Source organism: Plecotus auritus (assembly GCF_963455305.1).
Source record: "Plecotus auritus genome assembly, chromosome: 6".
Taxonomy (NCBI): Eukaryota; Metazoa; Chordata; class Mammalia; order Chiroptera; family Vespertilionidae; genus Plecotus; species Plecotus auritus.
In genome coordinates, this window is record NC_137773.1 from 78,965,964 (window position 1) to 78,986,215 (window position 20,252).

The 20,252-nt window shown below is 52.9% G+C and overlaps 1 protein-coding gene across 1 annotated transcript; it reads left to right on the forward strand.

Annotated features, from left to right (window-relative positions):
- Positions 1–1,079: 1,079 nt before the first annotated feature.
- Positions 1,080–20,043, forward strand: RP1L1 (RP1 like 1; the record flags this gene model as incomplete). The annotated part of the gene is made up of 5 exons (XM_080675412.1): positions 1,080–1,688; positions 4,304–4,439; positions 6,074–6,763; positions 7,682–10,326; positions 20,023–20,043. 5 exons carry the CDS (start codon positions 1,080–1,082, stop codon positions 20,041–20,043), a joined length of 4,101 nt encoding a protein of 1,366 aa, XP_080531538.1.
- Positions 20,044–20,252: the final 209 nt, after the last annotated feature.

Genomic DNA, 20,252 nt, shown 5'->3' on the forward strand with positions numbered 1-20,252 from the left:
ACCATGAAAGGCCTGAGCCCCCAGTGTCCATGCAGCAGGCTGGGGTACTCACCCCCATGTTCATCAGGCATATTCCAAAGACTTTGGAGGGATGGGAAGGGGAGCATTCTTTTCATAGGAAAGCAAACATCACCATATAACAGAAAGCACACAACGTGGAGTGGTGACATCTCTTTGTGTTACAAGTCTCCTTGTCTGCACTCTGGTCCCTGAAGGGTTTGGGACCCTCTCACCTGGTAGTTGAAGGATGAAAGTCCAGCTCTCCGGGCATCCTCCAGGGCCACACATGAGACTTGGCACTGAGAGAGTGGGCAAGGTGCCCAGGCCTCCTGACTTCTTGCCCTGTGTTTTTGCATCTGTATTCTATGGTCTTCTTATTTACCCACCTCTTTAGGAGATAAAGCCTAAGGTATTCAAAGGAGCTCAGATGATAGAGTCAAGTAATAGAAATAGCAAGAGGAAGGAAAGGAATCAAGATGTATTGGTGCTTGCTCTGTTCCTGGTGCTCTATGTGCATAAACTCATTTGCTCATTGTAACCACTCTGCAGAGTGAATGTGGCTGCATTGGACAAGGAGGTCCACCGAACACGGAACATGTCATTCACCTCCTGGGTCACATGGAGTAAGGGGGGCGGGGGTGGAATTTGAACTCACATCTATCCAATGCCAAACCTTTGGCCTTCCTTCTATTCCATCAACATGGATTAACTTGCCCGGCTGGCTTGGTTAAGTGGTGGACCTTTGGCCTATGAACCAGGAGATCACCGTTCTATTCCCTGTCAGGGCCCATGCCTGGATCACGGGGGGTCAATCCCCAGTGGGGGGTGTGCAGGAGGCAGACAATCAATGATTCTCTCATCATTGATGTTTCTACCTCTCTATCCCTCTCCTTCCCTCTCTGAAATCAATAAAATTATTTCTAAAAATGGATTAACCTGCTCATACTGAGCAGAGCGGAACAAATTTGGAGTGGGTAGGAAGCACCTTTGTCTCCAACAAGAGAGAGGAAATGACGAATCTCTGGGCCTCTCTCTGACTCTCTTCCTTGATCAATTGCAGCCGCCTGGGCCTCCATGCCATGAACAGCACCCCAAGGGATGCCCAGGCCCCAAGCTACCGAGAGTGCCTCCTGCCTTCCGTGGCCCGGACCCCCTCTGTCACCCAGGTCACGCCAGCTAAGAAGATAACTTTCCTCAAGCGAGGGGATCCTCGGTTTTCTGGGATTCGCCTGGCTGTCCACCAACGCACCTTCAAGAGCTTGGGCACACTGATGGATGAGCTCTCCCAGCGCGTGCCCCTCTCCTTTGGGGTGCGCTCTGTCACCACGCCTCGGGGCCTGCATGACCTCAGCGCCCTGGAGCAGCTGGAAGATGGTGTTTGTTACCTCTGCTCTGATAGGAAGCCACCCAAGACCTCCAGTGGGCCAGGCCGGCCGCGGAAGAGAAGTCCCTCTGCTCAGCAGTCCCAGGATGTTGAAGACCAGTGTGAGGAGCCAGGAACATCCTCTTCCCGGAAAAATCCTAAAACCCCAAGGAGGATAATGTTGGTTAAGAATGGGGACCCTCGATTCCAGCAGACAGTGGTCCTTAGTCACAGAGACACCAGGAGCCTGTCGGCCTTTCTCAGCAGAGCTGCGGGCCTTCTGCACTTCCCTGTGAAGCAGGTGTACACGCCAAGTGGGGAAAAGGTAGGCTGTCAGGCATGATGTTTTCTTTAAAAAGTTCTCTGGACCTCAGAGCAAAATTCTTAGATGGGATGGGGAGGTCATCCTTAAAAAGAGGGGCTGCTGCCTGGCTGGTGTAGCTCAGTGGTTGAGGGTCTATCTATGAACCAGGAGGTCACTAGTTCGATTACATGCCCAGGTTGTTGGCTCGATCCCCAGTGAGGGGCGTGCAGGAAGTAGTAGCCAGTCAAGATTTTTTTTCTCTCATCATTGATGGTTCACTCTCTCTCCCCTTCCTCTCTGAAATAAATGGGGGAAATATATATATATATATATATATATATATATATATATATATATATATATATATTGAATGGCCAGATTATTATGATCTCTGAACACATAATAATATGGCCACTCAGTGTATATAGTATATATATATATATATATATATATATATATATATATATATATATATATATATCTGTTGCCCTGCAACTAATTAAAAGTAGATAGGGTGGAGGCATGCATCAGTTAATCAAACAATTGTTATTCATATTGTTAGCTATCATTTAGCGAGCACTTAGTGAGCCCCAGACACTGCTTTGCACACTTTCATGATTTTCTTATCCAATTCTCCTATTATCCAATCTATTGCACGAGAGTTCAGTGTAGGAACTACTCAATGTACCTTAAGCAGAAAGCGGTTTATACAAGGCATCTGGGGGCTTCCAAATCTTCGGACATCTGCAGGGATGAAGTCTGGGTTACAGGAATGGATCCCGAAACTCTGCAGGGAGCTGCTACCTCTGCCTGGAGCTGCCATGATCACTGAGCTCAGCTGGCATCTCGGCTGTGGCATCCAGGCTTCTGAAACTGAGATCTGGAAGCTGCCGCATGTGCACCTTGGTGCATGGGGACACTGGAACGCCGGGTCTGACCAGTGCTGTGGAGCTGCCATGTCTCCTGATAATGCGTTTAGAGCTTTCTAAGTCCTGCAGGACTGGGACACACAACAGAAAGAGAGTGGGTTAGACATTGATGAATCTAGGGCATAGCCTCCACCACAGACTCACGAAGCAGTCAATATTATCCCATCTGTGGAGATAAGACAATGGAGGCACAGAGGTTAAGCAATTTGCTCACAGCTGTATGGCTGGGAATGATAGGGCCCACCTTCATGATTCAGAGTTGTGCTGTAAGAACACTTCTGAATTGTGGTGCATTGGCTGTGCACTAGCATGTGCTCCATGCAGATGTTGCCGACAAATAAGACTGGGTCCCTACCATCAATTGGCCACAGTTGTGAGAGGAAGAGAGCAGGTGCAAAATAAATTAATTGGAGGGAAAATTAGCATATTTCCATCTAGACTTACTACAGAGCTATTAGTGTTTCTGTAAACAAAGTGACTTCGTTGCTCCTGGGACAGGCTTTGTCACGATTATTTGATTATTCATTTGCGGACTCTCAACTGGATGGACACTCTCAATAATGTTATTTTTTTCCTCATGAGTCCTAGACCTCTACCTCTTTCTAAAAAGGGAGCATCATTTAGCCTTGAATTCTGCTTTCGGCCTTGGGAAAGTCTGACTTTCTAGAAGCATGGCTACATCTATAATTGGTAGAGTTGGGTCACCCACATATGCATTTGTGTGATGGACCAGAGATCTGAACCAAAAGGGAAACATACCTGGTAGTTTGACACCAACTTTTGATGAACTGGGTGGAGAGAGCTGGTGGACAGCACACTGAATGTCATGGTGGGAGGAGAAGGTGCAAGCGTTCTCTCTTTTGTTTCCATTTACTTGTTAATGAACACACCTTTCTAATTTGAGAGAATGAAAAAGAGCGGATTCAGCACTTTAAAGATGGAACCAAATTCCCCAACACTGCTCATTACAATGTAATGCTATAAATAGTGCAAACCCTCAAATATGCAGCGGCCTCCGGGGCCAGGTGAGGTTTTTCTAAAAGCAGGGACCTGTTTCCTGGAATGCAACCCAGCACTGATGTTGCCCACTCAACTCCCAGCCCAGGACATCCTGCTGGTGGGGCTGTAGTTGGGCGGGAAGGGGATGGCAGGAGCGTCTGGGCAGGATCCTAGAGAACCCTCCCTTGGAGGAGACTGGGATGGAAGGGCTCCCTGTGCAGAGAACAGTGCCTTCCCTTCACTCCACGAGGGGCAGAAGCAGAAGCGACGGGCTCAGATTATACTGGACAACACAGATCAAACCCAAGAGAAGGCTCTGCCTGGGAAAAGGGTAGAATAGTGAATCAGGTCTCCATATGGAAGCTGGTTGCTTTAAAAAATGCCTATTCTGGGGGGTACGAGTGTGGGCAGGTAAGCAGACCAAAGCTTCGTGAAGTCTTTTCCAGCTGAGGCATCCAGCATAACCTCTAAACCACAGCCTCTTACAGGAGGGTGTAGTTGAGAGGAAGATCATGGTAGTAGGACCTCAGTCCCACACTGGTTATGGCAAATGGATGGGGATCCTTCCCTTGGGTCCGAAATCTGGTGTGAAATGGGCCAACATCAGGAAAGGGCCAGAGAGCAGGATTCTTTTTCTACCTTTGTCTCTCTGAGTAGCAGGGAGGTTCTGCAGACCAGGCCTCCTGACTCAACACTCTCCTTCTTCAGGTAGGTTCTCTGAAGGCTCTGCTGAGCAGCCCCTCGGTGCTGGTGTGTGCCGGCCATGAGCCCTTCAGACCTCTGGAAGGTGCCAAAAGAAGTGGGACTGGAACTTTATCAGGGCAGACTTCAAGGAACAAAAATGGTGAGTGGTGTTGGAGTTTCCCCAGTGTGGTTTGCACTGGATGGTTGATTGGGAGAGCTGGGCAGATATTCCTTCTAGATAATTTAGGGATCCTGCCTTTGGCACCAATTCTTGGACAGCCAGTTGTTTGGGGTCTCTCTTGCTTCTTTTTCCTCATCACATCACCATCAACCTTGACCGGGTTGAGCATTTGACTAGGGTATGAGAGAGGGAAGTCTGGTATTTAGAGATTAGGGATTAGGAAGAGATCTTGAACTCTAAGTTTCCAGGATCTAAAATAAGCTTTATTAAGGACCATGGTGGGCACGAGATTACAGAGGCCGTGGGCTCTAGGTATGTGGCATTTGGATCTTTTAAGAGCCATGACTCTCTTAGACAACAGTGAGGGCTAAATGGGCTAAAATGAATGATACCCATCAATCATCTATCCAACCCATCCGTCTAAATATTCCACCATATCCATCCAAAGGCCTACTATGTGCCAGAGTTTAGGCTTTGTTAAAAAAAACAACAACAAAAAACACACACACACACACACACATTCTTTTGAAAGCACAATTAGCAATTGTAGAAGAAGAGTTTCAGCAGTTATTGGAATGGCAATAGGCACATTTTGGCAAGTCAACAAATAATATCCTTTGTGAAAAGCTGTTGAGAATGACAACAATGGTGTCGGTGATTGCCACATGCCTGGCATGGGAGCTACAGAGACCCCTTAGTCACGGCCCCTCCCTGGAGGAGCCCCCATTCTCATTCGGTGCTTATGAAAGCAGAGTTTTATGAAACCTCCTCCTGCTCAGACGCACTCATGGTGGTCTGCTCTTTTGCTGGCCCACAGGCCCACCCTCCACTAGCCCCTTCCTCTTGTCACATGTTAGCTCAGGAGATGAAATGAGAAAGTGCTAGGGCTGCATTCTTTCTTGAGGTTCATTTCTTTCTGTCTGCAGTAGCCCCTTCTCCTCCTTTTTCATGGGGCAGGGTGTAGGCTTGACTATCAGAACCTGCTATTGTGTGTCCAGGTCCTCCTTGCAATCATTTATCAACTCTAAAGCTTGATGAGTGTCAGGATGATAAATCACCACTAATAATTGCAAAGCATTTTACAGTTTGCAATCAGATGTGTATGCAGCAGCTTATTGATTTTACTTCTGGGGGTGGGTGGGCATGAGCAGGGCTAGGAGTTAGCGCTGGGCACTGCTACTCGGCCGGCCTCCCGTGCTGTCTATTCAGAACCCACTTTGTGCTAGTAATTCTGCAGGAAGTTTTTTGTTTGTTTGTTTGTTTTTAGTAAGTTTTATATGCATTGCCTTGCAGTGTCCAAACACACTTCCAAATACATACCATTATTCCTATTTTACAGCTCAGAAAAGAGGCTCTGCCAAAAGCTACACAGCTAGGAAGTGGCAGGGTTGAGACTGAATTCAGGCTTCAAGTTCATCTCACTTTGCTATGCAGGTTCACAAACAGCACACTGGGTATTTGCTCTAGAATGGTTTCTGCCCTGCTGTGTGGTTTGGAGGCGGCAGGGTGTTTAGGTGTGAGAAGCTCCTGTCCAGCCTTTTTGTTCCTGCCCTAAAGCTCCCCCAGCCACTCACTATCTTTTCCTCTTTCTCTTCCTCTGCATTGTGTGCCAGGGAGCTGCGGCCCCAAGGCCAAGCCGAGCATGACCCACTCGAGGTCCAGGCTGGGCAGCAGGCCACAGCGGTCTTCCTTGCTGTCAGAGAGGGCCGATCTCGGCGACCCCTTGGTGTCCCCGCATCACACCAGGGTGGGCCCTGCTCCAGACAGCCACCCTCAGGACATGCCTGCCCAGCTGGGTCCATTGGTGGCCGGTGATGGCGTGGAGAAGAAGGTGCACTTGAACGAGGACGGCAGCCTGTCTGTGGAGATGAAAGTTCGCTTCCACCTACTTGGCAACAACATGCTCCTGTGGTCCAGGAGGGCCGGGAGGGCCAGTGGGCAGGGCACCGTTCCCAGGGAGGCAGACCCCCTCCACTGTGTGTGGGAGGGCCACCCTGGGGGCTCCTCGGAGCCTGGGACACAGGGGCTAGGGACCCGAGAGGCAGGATGCACAGAAGCCTTTGAGCGAGGCCAGTGGCAGCCAGGGTCCGGATATGAGATCTGGACGAACCCCCTGTACACTGCCCAGAGAGAGGGAACCACCTCCTGGGGGAGGTCCCGGAGGGCCCAGCACTCCCCCTGCAGGGGCCCCTGGAGCCCAGGGATGGCCGGCAGGAAAAGAAGCAGCAAGGACAGCGGCAGCCCTGCCTCCAGTGACAGAGCCCCCGAGGTCTCTGAGCCAAACTCCGCAGCGGGCAGCATGGGTAGCCGTGCCCTGCACCTGGCCTCCGGGGCTGCCCCTCAGAGAGGATCAGGGTGGGAAGCTGGTGGCACACCCCAGGCTGCTGAGGGCCCAGGTCCAGAGGGAGCAGGGCCGGGCAGCAGGGGCCACTGCTGCCTGGAACCCAGGACCCAAGGTGTAGCAGGTGCTTTTTCTGATGCCTCAGGGAGTGCCGGGGCTCAGGAGGAGTCCAGTGAAAGGGGTGAGCGGCACCAGGGCCATGCCAGCAAGACCAGGCTGGTGACTTCCCCACGGAAGGCCACCCCTGGGGCAGGACCCTGTTCCTCTACTGCGAATCCCTCGTCTTTGAGGAACGAGGACCCACGGGCAGAGGGGAGTGAACAGGACACTGGACCCCCCCAGCCCAGGGATGGGTCTGGGAGGAGACCGCCCCTGGCTTCGGGCCGCTTGGGCTCTGGGGACACTGCAGAAGGCTGCTCCCCGGCCTCCACCTGTGCCTCAGCCACAGGCAGGAGAAGAAAGCAGGAGAGCAGAGCCAGTGCCATGTCCTCACCCAGCATTTCTGGCCTTGGCCGAGGGGCCCAGGGAGGCCGCCCCAGGCAGCACCACAGCCAGAGGCACACCCACTGCCGGCTCGACTCACCTGTGTCCAGGCCAATGCTGGGGCCCCCCAGCACAGGCAGGCTCTGCCCAGCCCACCCAGCACCACGCTTTTCTGGAAGCTCCTCTAGCGCCAGGAACCCGGCCTCCTGGGACCCAGGGCCACCCTCCTTGGCCTCTCCTAACTCCCAGGATGCACGAGGGGTCAGCAGTGTCCCCGTTACTCCTGTGAGCAGTTCAGACTGTGCTTCCAATTTCTACCCCCCATTCTCTCCCTCTGCCGAGACCCAGTTCAGGTCACACTCACTCTCTACCACATCTGACCCTCTCAGCTCCCCAGGAGGTGGCCTGGGAGGAAAGGCAGAGGGCGTCCCCAAGGCTTCCCGGCCCTTGAGCCTGCCAGTTGGACAGCATGAGGAGGGCAAGCCAGGAGCCCATCAAGGGGGCTGCGGCTCACAGATGGGCACATCCCGGGCCTGCAGGGCCCCCGGTGGTGAGACGCAGGCCTTGCTGGCCCCCCAGCCTCAGGGCAGCCAGGGGCTCCTCTCTGAGGCCTGCTTGGTCTGCAGCGGGTACTGTCCCACTCCGCCCATGGCACGGCCCCCTGTCAGGAAACACTCTTCGTGCAGCAGCAACGGAGACCACGGTGCTCACTGGGGTCCAGGGGGTGCCAAGCAGGGGGAGGAACCGTTAAACGTGCAGCGCCCAGGCCCCCCCAGATCTCAGTCAGGGGCCACCAGGACAACAGTCAGAGCAGCGAGAGGGGGCAGCCCCAGCCTAGGTCCCTGGCCTGGGAGAAGATTTCAGGCGCAGGTTGCTGGTGGAGGGGAAGACCTGGAAGAGCAAGAGGACAGTGGTCGCGTGACGCCGGGTGCTCTGCCCCGGGCCTCGCCAGAAGCCGTGGTCCGTGGATGGCTGAGCAACATCCCGGAGGAGCCCGTGCCCTTGAGCTATGAGATGGTAGATGACAGCATGGAGGTTGCTGGGGAGGGCCCTGTTGACACGCATCCCCCAGAAGGCCTGGAGGAGCCCATTCAGGCTAGACGACTGTCCCTGGAAGGGGCTGCCAGCAAGAAGGCAGACCCAGAGGGAGCCCTCCCGGTGACTGGTGAGGCTGATCCCCAGCCAGGAGAGGGTCTTCCTCCCAGCAGTGCTGCGGAAGCCCCTGAGGAGGCTGGAGCAGGTGAAGGGGCCACTGGGGATCGTGGTGGGGGCCAGAGTGTGCTTCCCCACAGGGTCTCTGTCTCCATACAGATCATGAAGGCGCTGATGGGCTCCAAGCAGGGCCGGCCCAGCAGCCTGCCCGAAGTGTCCAGCCCGGAGGGCAGGAGGCTCAGCCACTCTGCCCGGGCCCTCATCACCTGCCTCTCCAGGCTCCACTTCTTCAATGAAGACCGTGGGTCTCCCGTCAGCAAGGCAAGGTTCACAGACTCCTCTTGGTACCAGGAGCTCCTAAGCACCTTGCAGGCCTCGTGGCCGGGGTGTGGCCTTGGGCGGGGCGAGCCGGACTTGGGCTCTGGGGGGTGTGGCAGGAGCCAGGCTCTGTCAGGCCTCAGGCCCCACGTTGTGACTGAGGACTTCACACCAACATCCTCATCCGGCGTGGATGTCGGAAGTGGTTCTGGAGGTTCGGGGGAGGGCAGCGGACCCTGTGCCGTGGACTGTGCCCTGGTCTCTGAAAGGGGAGAGCTGCCCTCGGAAGTCCCCTACCACAGGCCTGATTCCAGAACCTCAGAGAACCCAGAGGAACTGGGAAATCATGAGTCAGTTGGTTCCGTGGCCTCTTCAAGTTCCCAAGCAAGGGCTGGTGCCACCAGGAGGGACGAGGCAGGAGGAAGCAGCGGGGAGCAGGCGCAGGGCAGGGACCTGGACCAAGTAGTTGAAAACAGGATGCAAGGAGAGGCGGTGCAGTTAGAGAAAACGCAAGAAGAAAAAGAAAGAGCAGAACCGCACGGAGAGGGTGTCCGTGGATTTCCAGAAGAGAAAAGAACCACCGGGCAAGGCTTACCAGGGGCTGGCTCTCGGGATGGGGCAGGTGCCCGGGAAGATAAGAGCGTGCAGGAAGAGGAAGCAGGAGGGGAGCCTGCCTCCGCCACGCTGCACCCTGCAGGGAGGGGAGAGAGGACCCTTGGCAGCCTCACCGAGAGACACTCAAATGCCAGCAGGAGTCCAAGCAGTCCCAGTGCTGAGCCTGGTTTGGAGATGCTGCCCAGAGCAGCTGACTCAGACCATGAGCAAACCCAGGCCAAGTTCACACAGGGAGCTGCGGAGAAGGGCACTTCTGTGGCTCACAGAGTGTCTCCGGACCCTGACCCCCTCTGGGTGTCCAGGCTGCTGAGGAAGATGGAGAAGGCCTTCTTGGCCCACCTGGCCAGCGCCACGGCTGAGCTCCGAGCCCGCTGGAGCCTGCAGAACAACGACCTGCTGGACCAGATGGTGGCTGAGCTGCAGCAGGACGTGAGCCATCGGCTCCAAAGCAGCACCACAAAGGAGCTCCGAAAGATCCAGAGCCGGGCGGGGAGGAAGGCGCCGGGGCCTCCCAGGATAGCCCTCACGTGGGAGAAGTCCCTGCAGACAGAGCAGCGCAGGAGTCGCCTCCAGGGTCTGCGCAACCTCTCCGCCTTCTCTGAGCAGACTTGGACCCTGGGCGCCCCCTCCCTCTCCCTGGACCATGTGCCAAACCTCAGTGGAGCCCTGGGGACCCGGCTGGGTGGGGAGGCCAGTGGGGAGGAGTTCTGTCCCTGCGAGGCCTGTGTGAGGAAGAAAGTGACCCCTGTGTCCCTGAAGGACACAATGGGCATAGCCAGGGCACCCATCAAAGAGGCCTTTGACCTGCAGCTAATTCTGCAGAAGAAAGAAGCAGGAAGTGTTAATGGGAAGACCAGGATGGAGTCGCTTCAGAGAGACCCCTCGGGGACAGGGACTGTCCAGGGAACTGATAGAGGCCCGGAGCTGGAGTTAGACTGGGGCCACCCCTCGGAAGCAGTGGGGTGGGAGGGGCAGGGAGCGGGTGACCAGGGAGAGAACAGAGAGGGGGGCTCTGGGGCTGAGGTCAGTGTGCAGAGCGAAGCATGGGGAGGAGCTGACCGAAGTCCAGGAGGACAGAATGACACCAGAGAGGTCCAGGATGCGGAAGGAGAAGGTCAGCCTGAGTCAGGAAGAGGAAATCTAGGCGAGAAGGAAGGGGGTCCACAGGCTGGCCCCAGGCAAGGCCAGTTGGGCAAGGCTGCTGGACACAGCAGCCCAGACCAAGATGGGGGGCCCACACCACCCCCTGTCTCAGGTGGAGACACCCCAGGCCACAGGTCAGGTCAGAAAACAGGCCTCTCCTCATCCAGAACATCATCTCTGGGAAACTGCTCTCAGCTCTCCGAGAAGGGCTCTGAGGAGGGGCCTTCAAATGGAGACATGAGCACGTTTGGAGATGAGCACAAGGGAGTCCCCAGCTCCGAGAGAAATGGCACAGGCATGTCTCCAGAAAGCTCCACTTCTGCCCGAGAAGGGCCCTCCTCGGGCCCTGGGACTCCAGAGCGAGGGATAGATGAGGGTCTGACTCCAGAGCTCAGAGCAGCCCAAGGTTCCTACTTAGGAGCTGAGACGAGAGTTAAAAGTCTCTCTGGGACAGAAATTAGGTCTGGCAACCTCGCCATGGGCGGGACCCATGGCTTTGGCCACGACGACTTAGATTTCTAGAGATCCAGCGGTGAGGTGCCCGTTCTGCAGCTCTGCTTTTATTCTTGTATTGTCCACAAACCTGAGTGTGGCTCAGCCCCCTGGCAATGCACAAGGAGCGTGGGGGAAAGATCAAGGACATGCCAAGGGCACAGCCACACCATGCTGAACTGGGTTCTAAATTCTGGAGCTTCAGAGGGCCTGCTGGCCCTCCCAGGCATGGTATGAAGGTTGAGCCTGGCGGGCCCGGGGTGGGGGGGGGGGTGGGGGGGGGGCGCGGTGCGATGGGACTGCTTGGCAGAGCTCCAGGAGAGTTTTTGTTTGTGTGTTTGTTTTTTGCGAGCAAGTGTTACTCTCATTCTTTTGTCTATTGATCTCCTGTTATTTTTCTCCTTGGCCTCTCTTGGCACTCACCTCGTTTGACTTTGAGGTGCTTTTCTCTAAGTCTTGAATATATTTGGTGACTCTGCAGATGTGCAAAAATTCAGGGAGAAGCAGATAAATTCAGGGTCATTGGACAAAGTTTGTTCTGCATTTCCTTTTTAAAAAATATTTAAATTGATTTGGAGGATAGATAGCGAGAGAGAGGGAGAGAGAGAGAGAGAGAGAGAGAGAGATATTGATTTGTTGTCCCACTTACTTATTCATTCAGTGGTTGATTCTTGTATGTGCCCTGACTGGAGATCCAACCCTCAATCTTGGTGTATCGGGATGGGATAATGCTCTAATCAACTGAGCTACTTGACCATGGTTCTTAATTTATGTATATATTTTTGGGTAATGGAAAATGTGAAAAAGGGGAAAGAAGGAAAAGCAGTCACCTATGATCCCACCACTCAGAGATAACTTGTGTTAGAGGTTTGATTTTTTTCCTATCAAACGGTTTTTCTAACCATTTGATGGTGGATGTCATCCTTATACACTTCCTTTTTTTTTTTTAACCTTAACAATGTAAGCATGTTCCCTCTTTATCTCCAGATCTTTATAAACCTATTTTAAATACCTGAATAGTACATTATCTATAGGGGTAAAATGCTAATTAGACTGGATAGACCAGACGTCTTCCGGACGTCCTTCCGGACAAAGCCACAGTGGCGGGGGCCAAGGCAGAGGCGGTTAGGGGTGATGAGGCCAGCAGGGGAGCAGTTAGGGGGCGATCAGGCTGGCAGGGGAGAGCAGTTAGGGATGGTCAGGCCAGAAGGGGAGAGTGGTTAGGGGAGATCAGGCTGGCAGGCAGTTGAGTGGTTAGGAGTCAGCGGTCCCGGACTGTGAGAGGGATGTCCGACTGCCAGCAATTGGACATTCCCCGAGGGGTCCCGGATTGGAGAGGGTGCAGGCCGGGCTGAGGGACCCTCCCCCATGCATGAATTTCATGCTCTGGGCCTCTTGTGAAAATATAAAATACTTTACTGCATCATTTCACTCTTGTCAACCATTCAGATGGTTTCCATAATTTTTTAAAAACCTTTTCCCCCCTGAACTGCAGATTATTTCTTTAGGATAGACACCCAGGCATGGAATTACTGGGTCTAAGAATATTGACTTTTTTTGAAGGCTCTGGATATCCTGCCACTAAACTGTTTTTCTGAAGGCCTGTACTAACTGACATCACTTGGCCTGACACCCTCTCATCAGTGTTTGGTCTAGTCATTAAAACAAGAAATCTTTTGCTAACTTCATGGGCAAGAAGAGTATCTTATTTTAATGGGGTGTTATTTTAGTTATATTTGATTATTACTGAGATTACAGAGTTTTCTAGGTTTTTACAAAAGCTATTTGCATGTAAGTTATATATATATACTTTTTGCCCATTTTTAAAACTGGAATCCTACCTTTTTTTAATGAATTGATTTCTATGTGCCCCTTGTAATACTTTTGACATTCTATTTATCATTTTTGAGATTTAGAAAATGCCCTTTCTCCGTACCCTTCTATAGCCAGCGTTGGCCTTGGTCCCGTCTGGGTAGGGAACTTCGTGATGGGGCTGAATTTCTTTGACTCATACGTGACCATTTTGTGTATTGAGACTGATGAAAATGGGAGTCTGTGCTACAAGAATAGCTGTTGTTCACTGGTTATTTAAATGTAAACATTAATAATAAAAATAAATAAGTAATCTATAATAATAAAAGGGTAATATGCCAATTAGACCAGATGACCTTCCGGACGAAGCCGGGGCTGCAGCCACGGGATCGAGGAAGCCACTGCGGCTGCGAGGGATCCAGGCAGCCACCAGGACTGCAAGGGAGGGATCCAGACAGCCGCCGCAGCTGTGAAGGCCTACTCTTGCACAAGTTTCGTGCATCAGGCTTCTAGTAATAAATAAAGCAAATGTTGGGCCTGGGCCGTGTCCTCATGCCTGCAGCCTTTGTTCCTCTCTGTTTCTGAGTGCTGGAGATGTTCTTAATAAAACTTGACATGTTTTTAAAATTTCTGTGCAGGTGATTCTTTAAAGCTTTTACATTAAAATTACATCTCTCTCTACAGGAACCGGTACCTTAGCCAGAAGCTCCCAGTGGAGCAGATTGCACTGTGGGCTTGGGTTAGATGAGGTGATAGGCAGGGATGTCCAGCACTTAGTGGACATGGAGCTCCCACCTCTTCTGTGACCTAAGTCCCCAGGAAACCCCTAAGAGATGCTCCAACCATAATCTTCTATCTCCCCAAATGACAGAGGCAGCCATCCCTGGCACTTACTGATCTGGCAGTAAGTGGTGGAGAGAATGCAATGGAGAGGCCACTGCTTGTTCCTGTCACCTCAGCCTGCCCCTGATGCAAAACTCAATTCATTCAACACTTCAAGTGTTGCTGAAATATTTACAGTATCAGTAGTTATGCAAACATTTTTAGACAGAGTTCTCCTCAAACTACGTGGAGCAGGGGAGTAAGTGGTGGTGGAAAGAAACCAAGCTCTTCAAGGGGTGGGGATCAGAGATTCCAGCTCCAAAGCACCATCTTTCTGTGGCTGAGGACTAAAGAGCAGGGCCAGATCCCAGGCCCAGAGATTCTGACCTTATGGGTCTGAATTAGGGTCCTAGCCCAGCTACTTTGTCAAACTCCCAGATGTGTATAATGTTCCGTCAAGGTGGCCCACCCCTGATTTAGTCCAGCTTCCTTTTTTCAGGTAAGAAGACAGACAGTGCCATGGTATGGTGAGGGGAGAGATGAGTCTGAGTGCCCTTTGCTGGAGCATCTACTTTGTGCTTGAAGGTGCAACTTCCTCCTATTCACAAGGAAACCAACAATCTTTCACTGCATTCCTAAGGCATATCTGGAAGACGCTTTTATGCACATTGTCACCTTTAGATGAAAATGCTGTCACCTTTCATCTAGATCCCCCTCCATCTCAACTTGCTGCTCCCGCCACCCTCTTGACCAGAATGATTCTCTCTCATCATTGATGGTTCTATCTCTCTCTCCCTTCCTCTCTGAAATGAATAAAAATATTAAAAAACAAAAACCACCTACTCCTTTGTAATCCAGACCTGTGCTCCCCTCACCTGCACCCCCACCTGCCCTAGTCTTTGCCCCAGTTCCCTGCGTCCACGTCTATACCTGTGGCCCAGGCTCTGTCTCCAGAAGGGCCCTGCTAAGGTGCCCAGCGGAGAAGTCGCCTGCCTTTAGTCTGTGAAGCCCTCAGTGCGGTGCAGCTTGCAAGGGGTCACGTCCTGAGAGGTTTCCAAGCTAAGCATGGGCCAGGTTTCCCACTTCACTTTAATGAACATGCAAACCACCCGAGAGCTTCACTAACATGGACAGCTCCACGCAGGAAGCTCTGGCTCAGTGTGTCTGACGATGGGCCCAGGGATACATGTTTCAATGAGCAACTGGAGGAAAACCCACGTAACCCCCTACCCAGTTGCCTGCCAGACCATTGGCTTTGCTGTTCTCCCTCATTATGTAGTCTCCCCAAGGGACAGTGCAGGTCAGTCACAGTCAACCTCTCTCTCTGCCTCCCTCTCCTGAGAGGCAATTAGGGTGGGTAAAGCGAAATCTCTCTCTGCCGGCCCCCTACCCATCCCCAGTGTCCACAGGCACAGCTGGCAGCCCCGGGCCCTGGTTGTCCATAGGACTTACCTGGGGCAGACATGGACCTGGGCCACCAAAGTCCTTGAGTTTATGCCCTTACTTACCAGCTACCCGGCAGAGTGACCTAAACCTGTTTCATGACTTCCATTGAAATGAGTCAGGCATAGCCTCCTGGGGTAACTGGCCCACGATTTCAATCCTCCATCCATTGATACTTCCCAGCATCCAAGCTGAGCCCCAGGATCCAAGCTGAGCCCCAGCATCCAGGGTAGAAGGTGACTGTCTCATGATGCTCTTCCCCTGGGCCATGTCTTCACCCTCCCATTGCTTCTGCTCCCTTACCCCAGACAGCCAGAGTGCCTTCGTTCCTCTAGGATTATAGAGACCTACCTATGTTCTCCTGGGTTCTAAATGTTTAGACCTGGTTGGGGTGTTCACAGCCCAAGGCATCCAGTTTGTCAATGAGAAGACCCCCATTGAAGCTCAACAGGTCAGGAAAATGTGTCACCTCCCACTGCTGCTGCCGTCCCTCCCCCATTTTCATCTAGATCCCCCTCCATTTCAACTCACTGCTCCCTCCACTCTCTTGACCCAGAAATCACTGCTGGTTGATTATTTTCCAAACTCGGGGACTTTGTTCATTCATCATCTCCCTGGATGAGGTGGCCCACACCCCTAATGACACCCCTCTGACTCTGAGACTATGTCTCCTCCACATGTCCCTCACTATCCCAGCTCTGGCTCCTATTCTCTGCCTGCACTTTGAACCTGAAACACTGGCATCTCCCCACCCTCAGCTCATTGCTCTCTCTCCCCTTCATCTCCCTGGATGATTGCTGTTTCTGCTCCTATGTTTTGGCTCGTGACTCCCAAATCCAGGGCTTCAGCTTCCAGCCCAGAGCAGAACTCTTCCCTCTTCCTCAGCCCATTCCTCTCCCACATGCTCACCTGACACCGCCAGCATCCATCCTAGACTCATCTCTCCCATCACCACATCATGGCACTGCCAGCATCCATCCTAGGCTCATCTTTCCCTTCACCATTCTATGGCACCACCACCATCCATCCTAGATTCATCTCTCCCCCACCATGAGAGCATGATGTGGATAAACTATCATGGACACTTGAATGGGCAAGACTCCCTTCAGTTTGACTGTCTAGGAAAGCGCCAGGTGGACAGTGACACTGGGTCTGGGTCTTGCCTAATAAGTTTTGGTGAGAGATGAGGGGAAAGGCATTCCAGGTGGAGGTGATGGACATAGGAGCAAAGGAACAGAGAGGTCAAGCATGAGCTTGGATGGTGAATAGTGATAGTCAGGGTCTCTGAAGTCAAGGGTATGTGAACAGAGAGAGTGTGGACATATACAGGGCCCCACAGCACTTGAACCCTTGGGCTCCAGGATAGCCCCGGCCTTTGGCCAGAGGCATCAAAACAGTCCTGGGATTAATTTGGGCTGTTGCCTTTCCACTGGGATCGAGCCCTTGCTGTGGGAATTCAGCTCGGTTTGAGTGCCCTTCAATGGAGGTCTACTTTGTGCTTGAAGGTGCAACTTCCTCCTATCCACAAGGAAACCAGCAATCTTTCACTGAGTTCCTAAGGCGTATCTGGAAGAGGCTTTTATGTACATTGTCACCTTTAATACTTGCCACAACCCTACAAATTTTTCTGATCACCAGTTTATGGATGAAGAAATGGGTTCAGAGGTGAGTTGCCCAAAGAGGTACGGCTGGTAGATGCTAAAGCCTTGATTTGAACCCAAATTTGACTCTACTCAGTCTGGGTTTCTTCTTCCATGCAACCTGGCACCAAGCCCCACATTCTGAGGGTCCCCTTGCCTTGCACCCTTGAGCTGGGCTTTGAGCCCCACCAAATCCCCTTGGAGCCCCATTGCCAAATGCCGGTCGGTGTAGCTGTGCTCTACTGGGCTGCACCTCTGGCCACATTCCAGTGCTGCCCTTATCTGCTGGGCTGAGTCTTCCAGATTCTTACATCTTGTTCCGGCTGGTGTCTCCTTACCCCAGGACCCACCTCCTAGGGAGCATCCCTGATTCCTCCCCAGCCTCTCCCTGATAAGGAACAGGGAACCTGTGGTTTTCCAACTCTGGGCAGCCTTGGGAAAGCACTGAACGTGTTTGCCAGTCCCTCACAGGATGGGCAGTCCCACCCCAAATGCCACAGGTATTTTTTATTGTTGCATTTTATAACTGGGGAGACTGAAATTCAGGAGCAGACTGGCTCCCCCATAGGCACAGGGCTGGGAGTGAATCTGCATCCTTCTCCTGATTTCTGTCTCTCCTACTATCCCCCAGAAAGACTGAGGCTGTTTCCTAACATTCCAGGCTGCTTGAGAACACCCTGCCTCAAGGCAAAGGGATGAGCTGGGAAACCTATCAAAGCTTCATCAATCACAGTAGTTCCAGGAAAGGACAGACCCTGCAAACAGATACTCCCTGGGTGCAATGGATGGAAGGGTGGAAAGGGTGAGAGTTGGAAAGTGATTCATTTCTTGGAAAAGACTGAACCCCACATCCTATTTTGTTCTGTCCCAGCATGAGGAGCTTTTCCTGGGCCGGGAGACAGGCCCCAGCAGGACAGGCAGCTCTAGAAAATGTTGGGGACCAGGGGTAAAGAGAACAACTCTTCTGTTTTGCCTTTAGGAAGCAATGATCTCTCTTTCCCAATGACCGCAGCCTTCCACGCACACCTGGCCTTCCCAAATACATATCAGAATCAAACCCTCAAAAATTTCTGAATTTGAGGGGTGGGGTGAGGAGATAGAATGCCTACATGATAAGCTGAGTCTAGTCCAGCCGTGGGCAAACTACGGCCCGCGGGCCGGATCCGGCTGTTCTATCCGGTTCTCTTGCTCTCCCCTCGGCTCCTTTACTTTGAATTTATATTAGTTCACACAAACACTCCATCCATGCTTTTGTTCCGGCCCTCCAGTCCAGTTTAAGAACCCATTGTGGCCCTCGAGTCAAAAAGTTTGCCCACCCCTGCTAGTCTCTCTTTGTAAACCCTTCTATGACACCAGACAGTGCCCAGTTCATCCCAGCCTTGAAGATGGAGAGTATGATTTCTGCCAATGGGTTCATTGCGATCGGACGTCACAACAGCACCACGAGGCTGATTGCGAGAGGGTTCCCTGCATTCCTTGGGCCCGCGTTTCAGGGCGCACCGCTCACCAGAAAGACTGACATTTGTTAGGACTCTCATCCAGCTCACATTGAGCAGCTGTTTGGTGCTAGGCCATGTGCCAGCTGCTGAAGACGCAGAGATGAAACCACATGCCCTGATGTGCCCATTTCCCATACCTGCCTGTGTGGCCCTCCCTGGGGTTCATTGGTCAGCATGTTACCCTCCTGACCTATAAGTGAAATAGCAGAGCAGTGTTCCTGCTCCATGTGGCCATGTGACAGCGGAAACCCCAGACAGTGGCTGAGAAACTGGGACATGCTGTGGAAGTGGCCTCAGCAGCAACCGCAGCAGCAGGCCAGGCTGTGTGCCTGGTGGCATGGTGGGCCGGGTGTTCTCCAGGCAGGAAAGACTGGCTCAGGACGGGGTGAATTCATCATGAACTGAGACTGAAGGTCAGGGGGCCGTAGGGTGGGGGTGACAGCAATTAGGAGAAACCATGGAAAGTCATGTAGTGTGTGGGGTGGTAGTCTGTGGGTAGAGGGTGTATGGCAGAGAGGGGGCTAAGAACCACAGAAATGGAGGTGCTCTGAGGATTCCCACAGGCCAGTTACCAAGAGGTACCCAATCTGGAAGGCAAAAGAGTTTGGTTAGAATGAAGGGGATGGAGCTTTGGCCAATGTGAGGGCAGGCCTCTTCCCGTGCCTCCAGGAGGACCAGGCTTCAGCCAGCACAGCTGGCAGCTAAGGTGGCCCCTGGTTCAAAGACCCAACAGCCATCAGGTCCCAAAAACACAGACCCAGAAAGGATTGATGTGCAGGGGCCAGGATGCTGAATGCCCTGCAGCACGTGGGCCAGACCCTCACAAGGGTGGGTAGTCCCACCCTAAAGGCCAATCTAACAGAGGTGATGGCAGCTGTCAGGCTGGGGAGCAGCCACCTGAGGCAGAGAGGAGCCAGGACCATCGGGACCCCTGGATCCCGGGGGAAGGGCCAGGCCTCACGAGGGGTGTGATCTTAGATCCAGGTGTTTCTGCCTGAGGCCTTGCACTCGGCGGGTCAAGATGGCCTTCCTCGCTATATTTGGCTTCTAGTCCTGGCTCTGTCCCTAACCCACGTCCTTAGATGGTCCAGCCATTCCTCCTTAACTCAGGCGGCAGGATTCACCAGGCCCTCCCTGTGGTTAGCAGCCACAGCAGAGGACCCAGAACAAGACTGACTTCCCAACTGACCCAGAAATGCTTGGCTTCCAGGGCTGGCGACAGGGAAGTGTTGGAAAAGTACTGCCGTGTTTCAATTCTCTTTGTCACGGAAGCCGGAGACTTTCAGACCCTATGCCTGCTGCATGTTGGCTCTGCCGTGTAAATATTTCTGTGTCACTGGAACCTAGTGCCTTGCTGGACAGATAAGAGCACAGAGGTCCAGAGAGGTCACGCCCTGGCCCAAGGTCACAGAGCAAGTCAATGTAGAGTCAGGCCTAGAAACTGGGTTCCCTGATTTGCAGGCCATGCTGGCTCCCCAGCCCCGAGCTGAGACCTCAGAGCCCAGGCCGCCTCCTCTGCTCCTGTGGGTGAGAGCGCCGGCAGGGAGGGCAGTGTCCCAGCCTAATTAGACGCTGTAGAGGAGCAGGGACATGGGGGGCCGTGCTCGCAGATTAGTGCCCCCTCCATAGATCATAGGCATGCCAAGGACATAATAAATAATCTGCCCAAAGGTTTTAAAGGTAAAAATCAGCAAACCATTAATAACGTTCCCAGCACCATACATCACGCTGAAATCTTCCCATTACCGCTCCCTGAGCCGATTCGCATTTTCTAGGCTGTTTCTCCCCCCTTCTCTTTCCAGTGTATCCTGCAGCAGGCTTGAAGCCCCTCCCCGCAGCCCGCCTGAGCCTGGAAGGATGGGAGTGTGGAACCTTTTCGGACTTACTATGGAGGTTCTGTTCAGGTGTGTGGAGGGATGGACAAAGGAGAGACGTCCCATTCCCTTTCCAGTTACCCTTCTGCTTCCACTTTTCCTTTCAGTGGGTGGGATGGAGCTTGCCTACCTCTCCCTCTGGCTTTAAGTAGGAATAA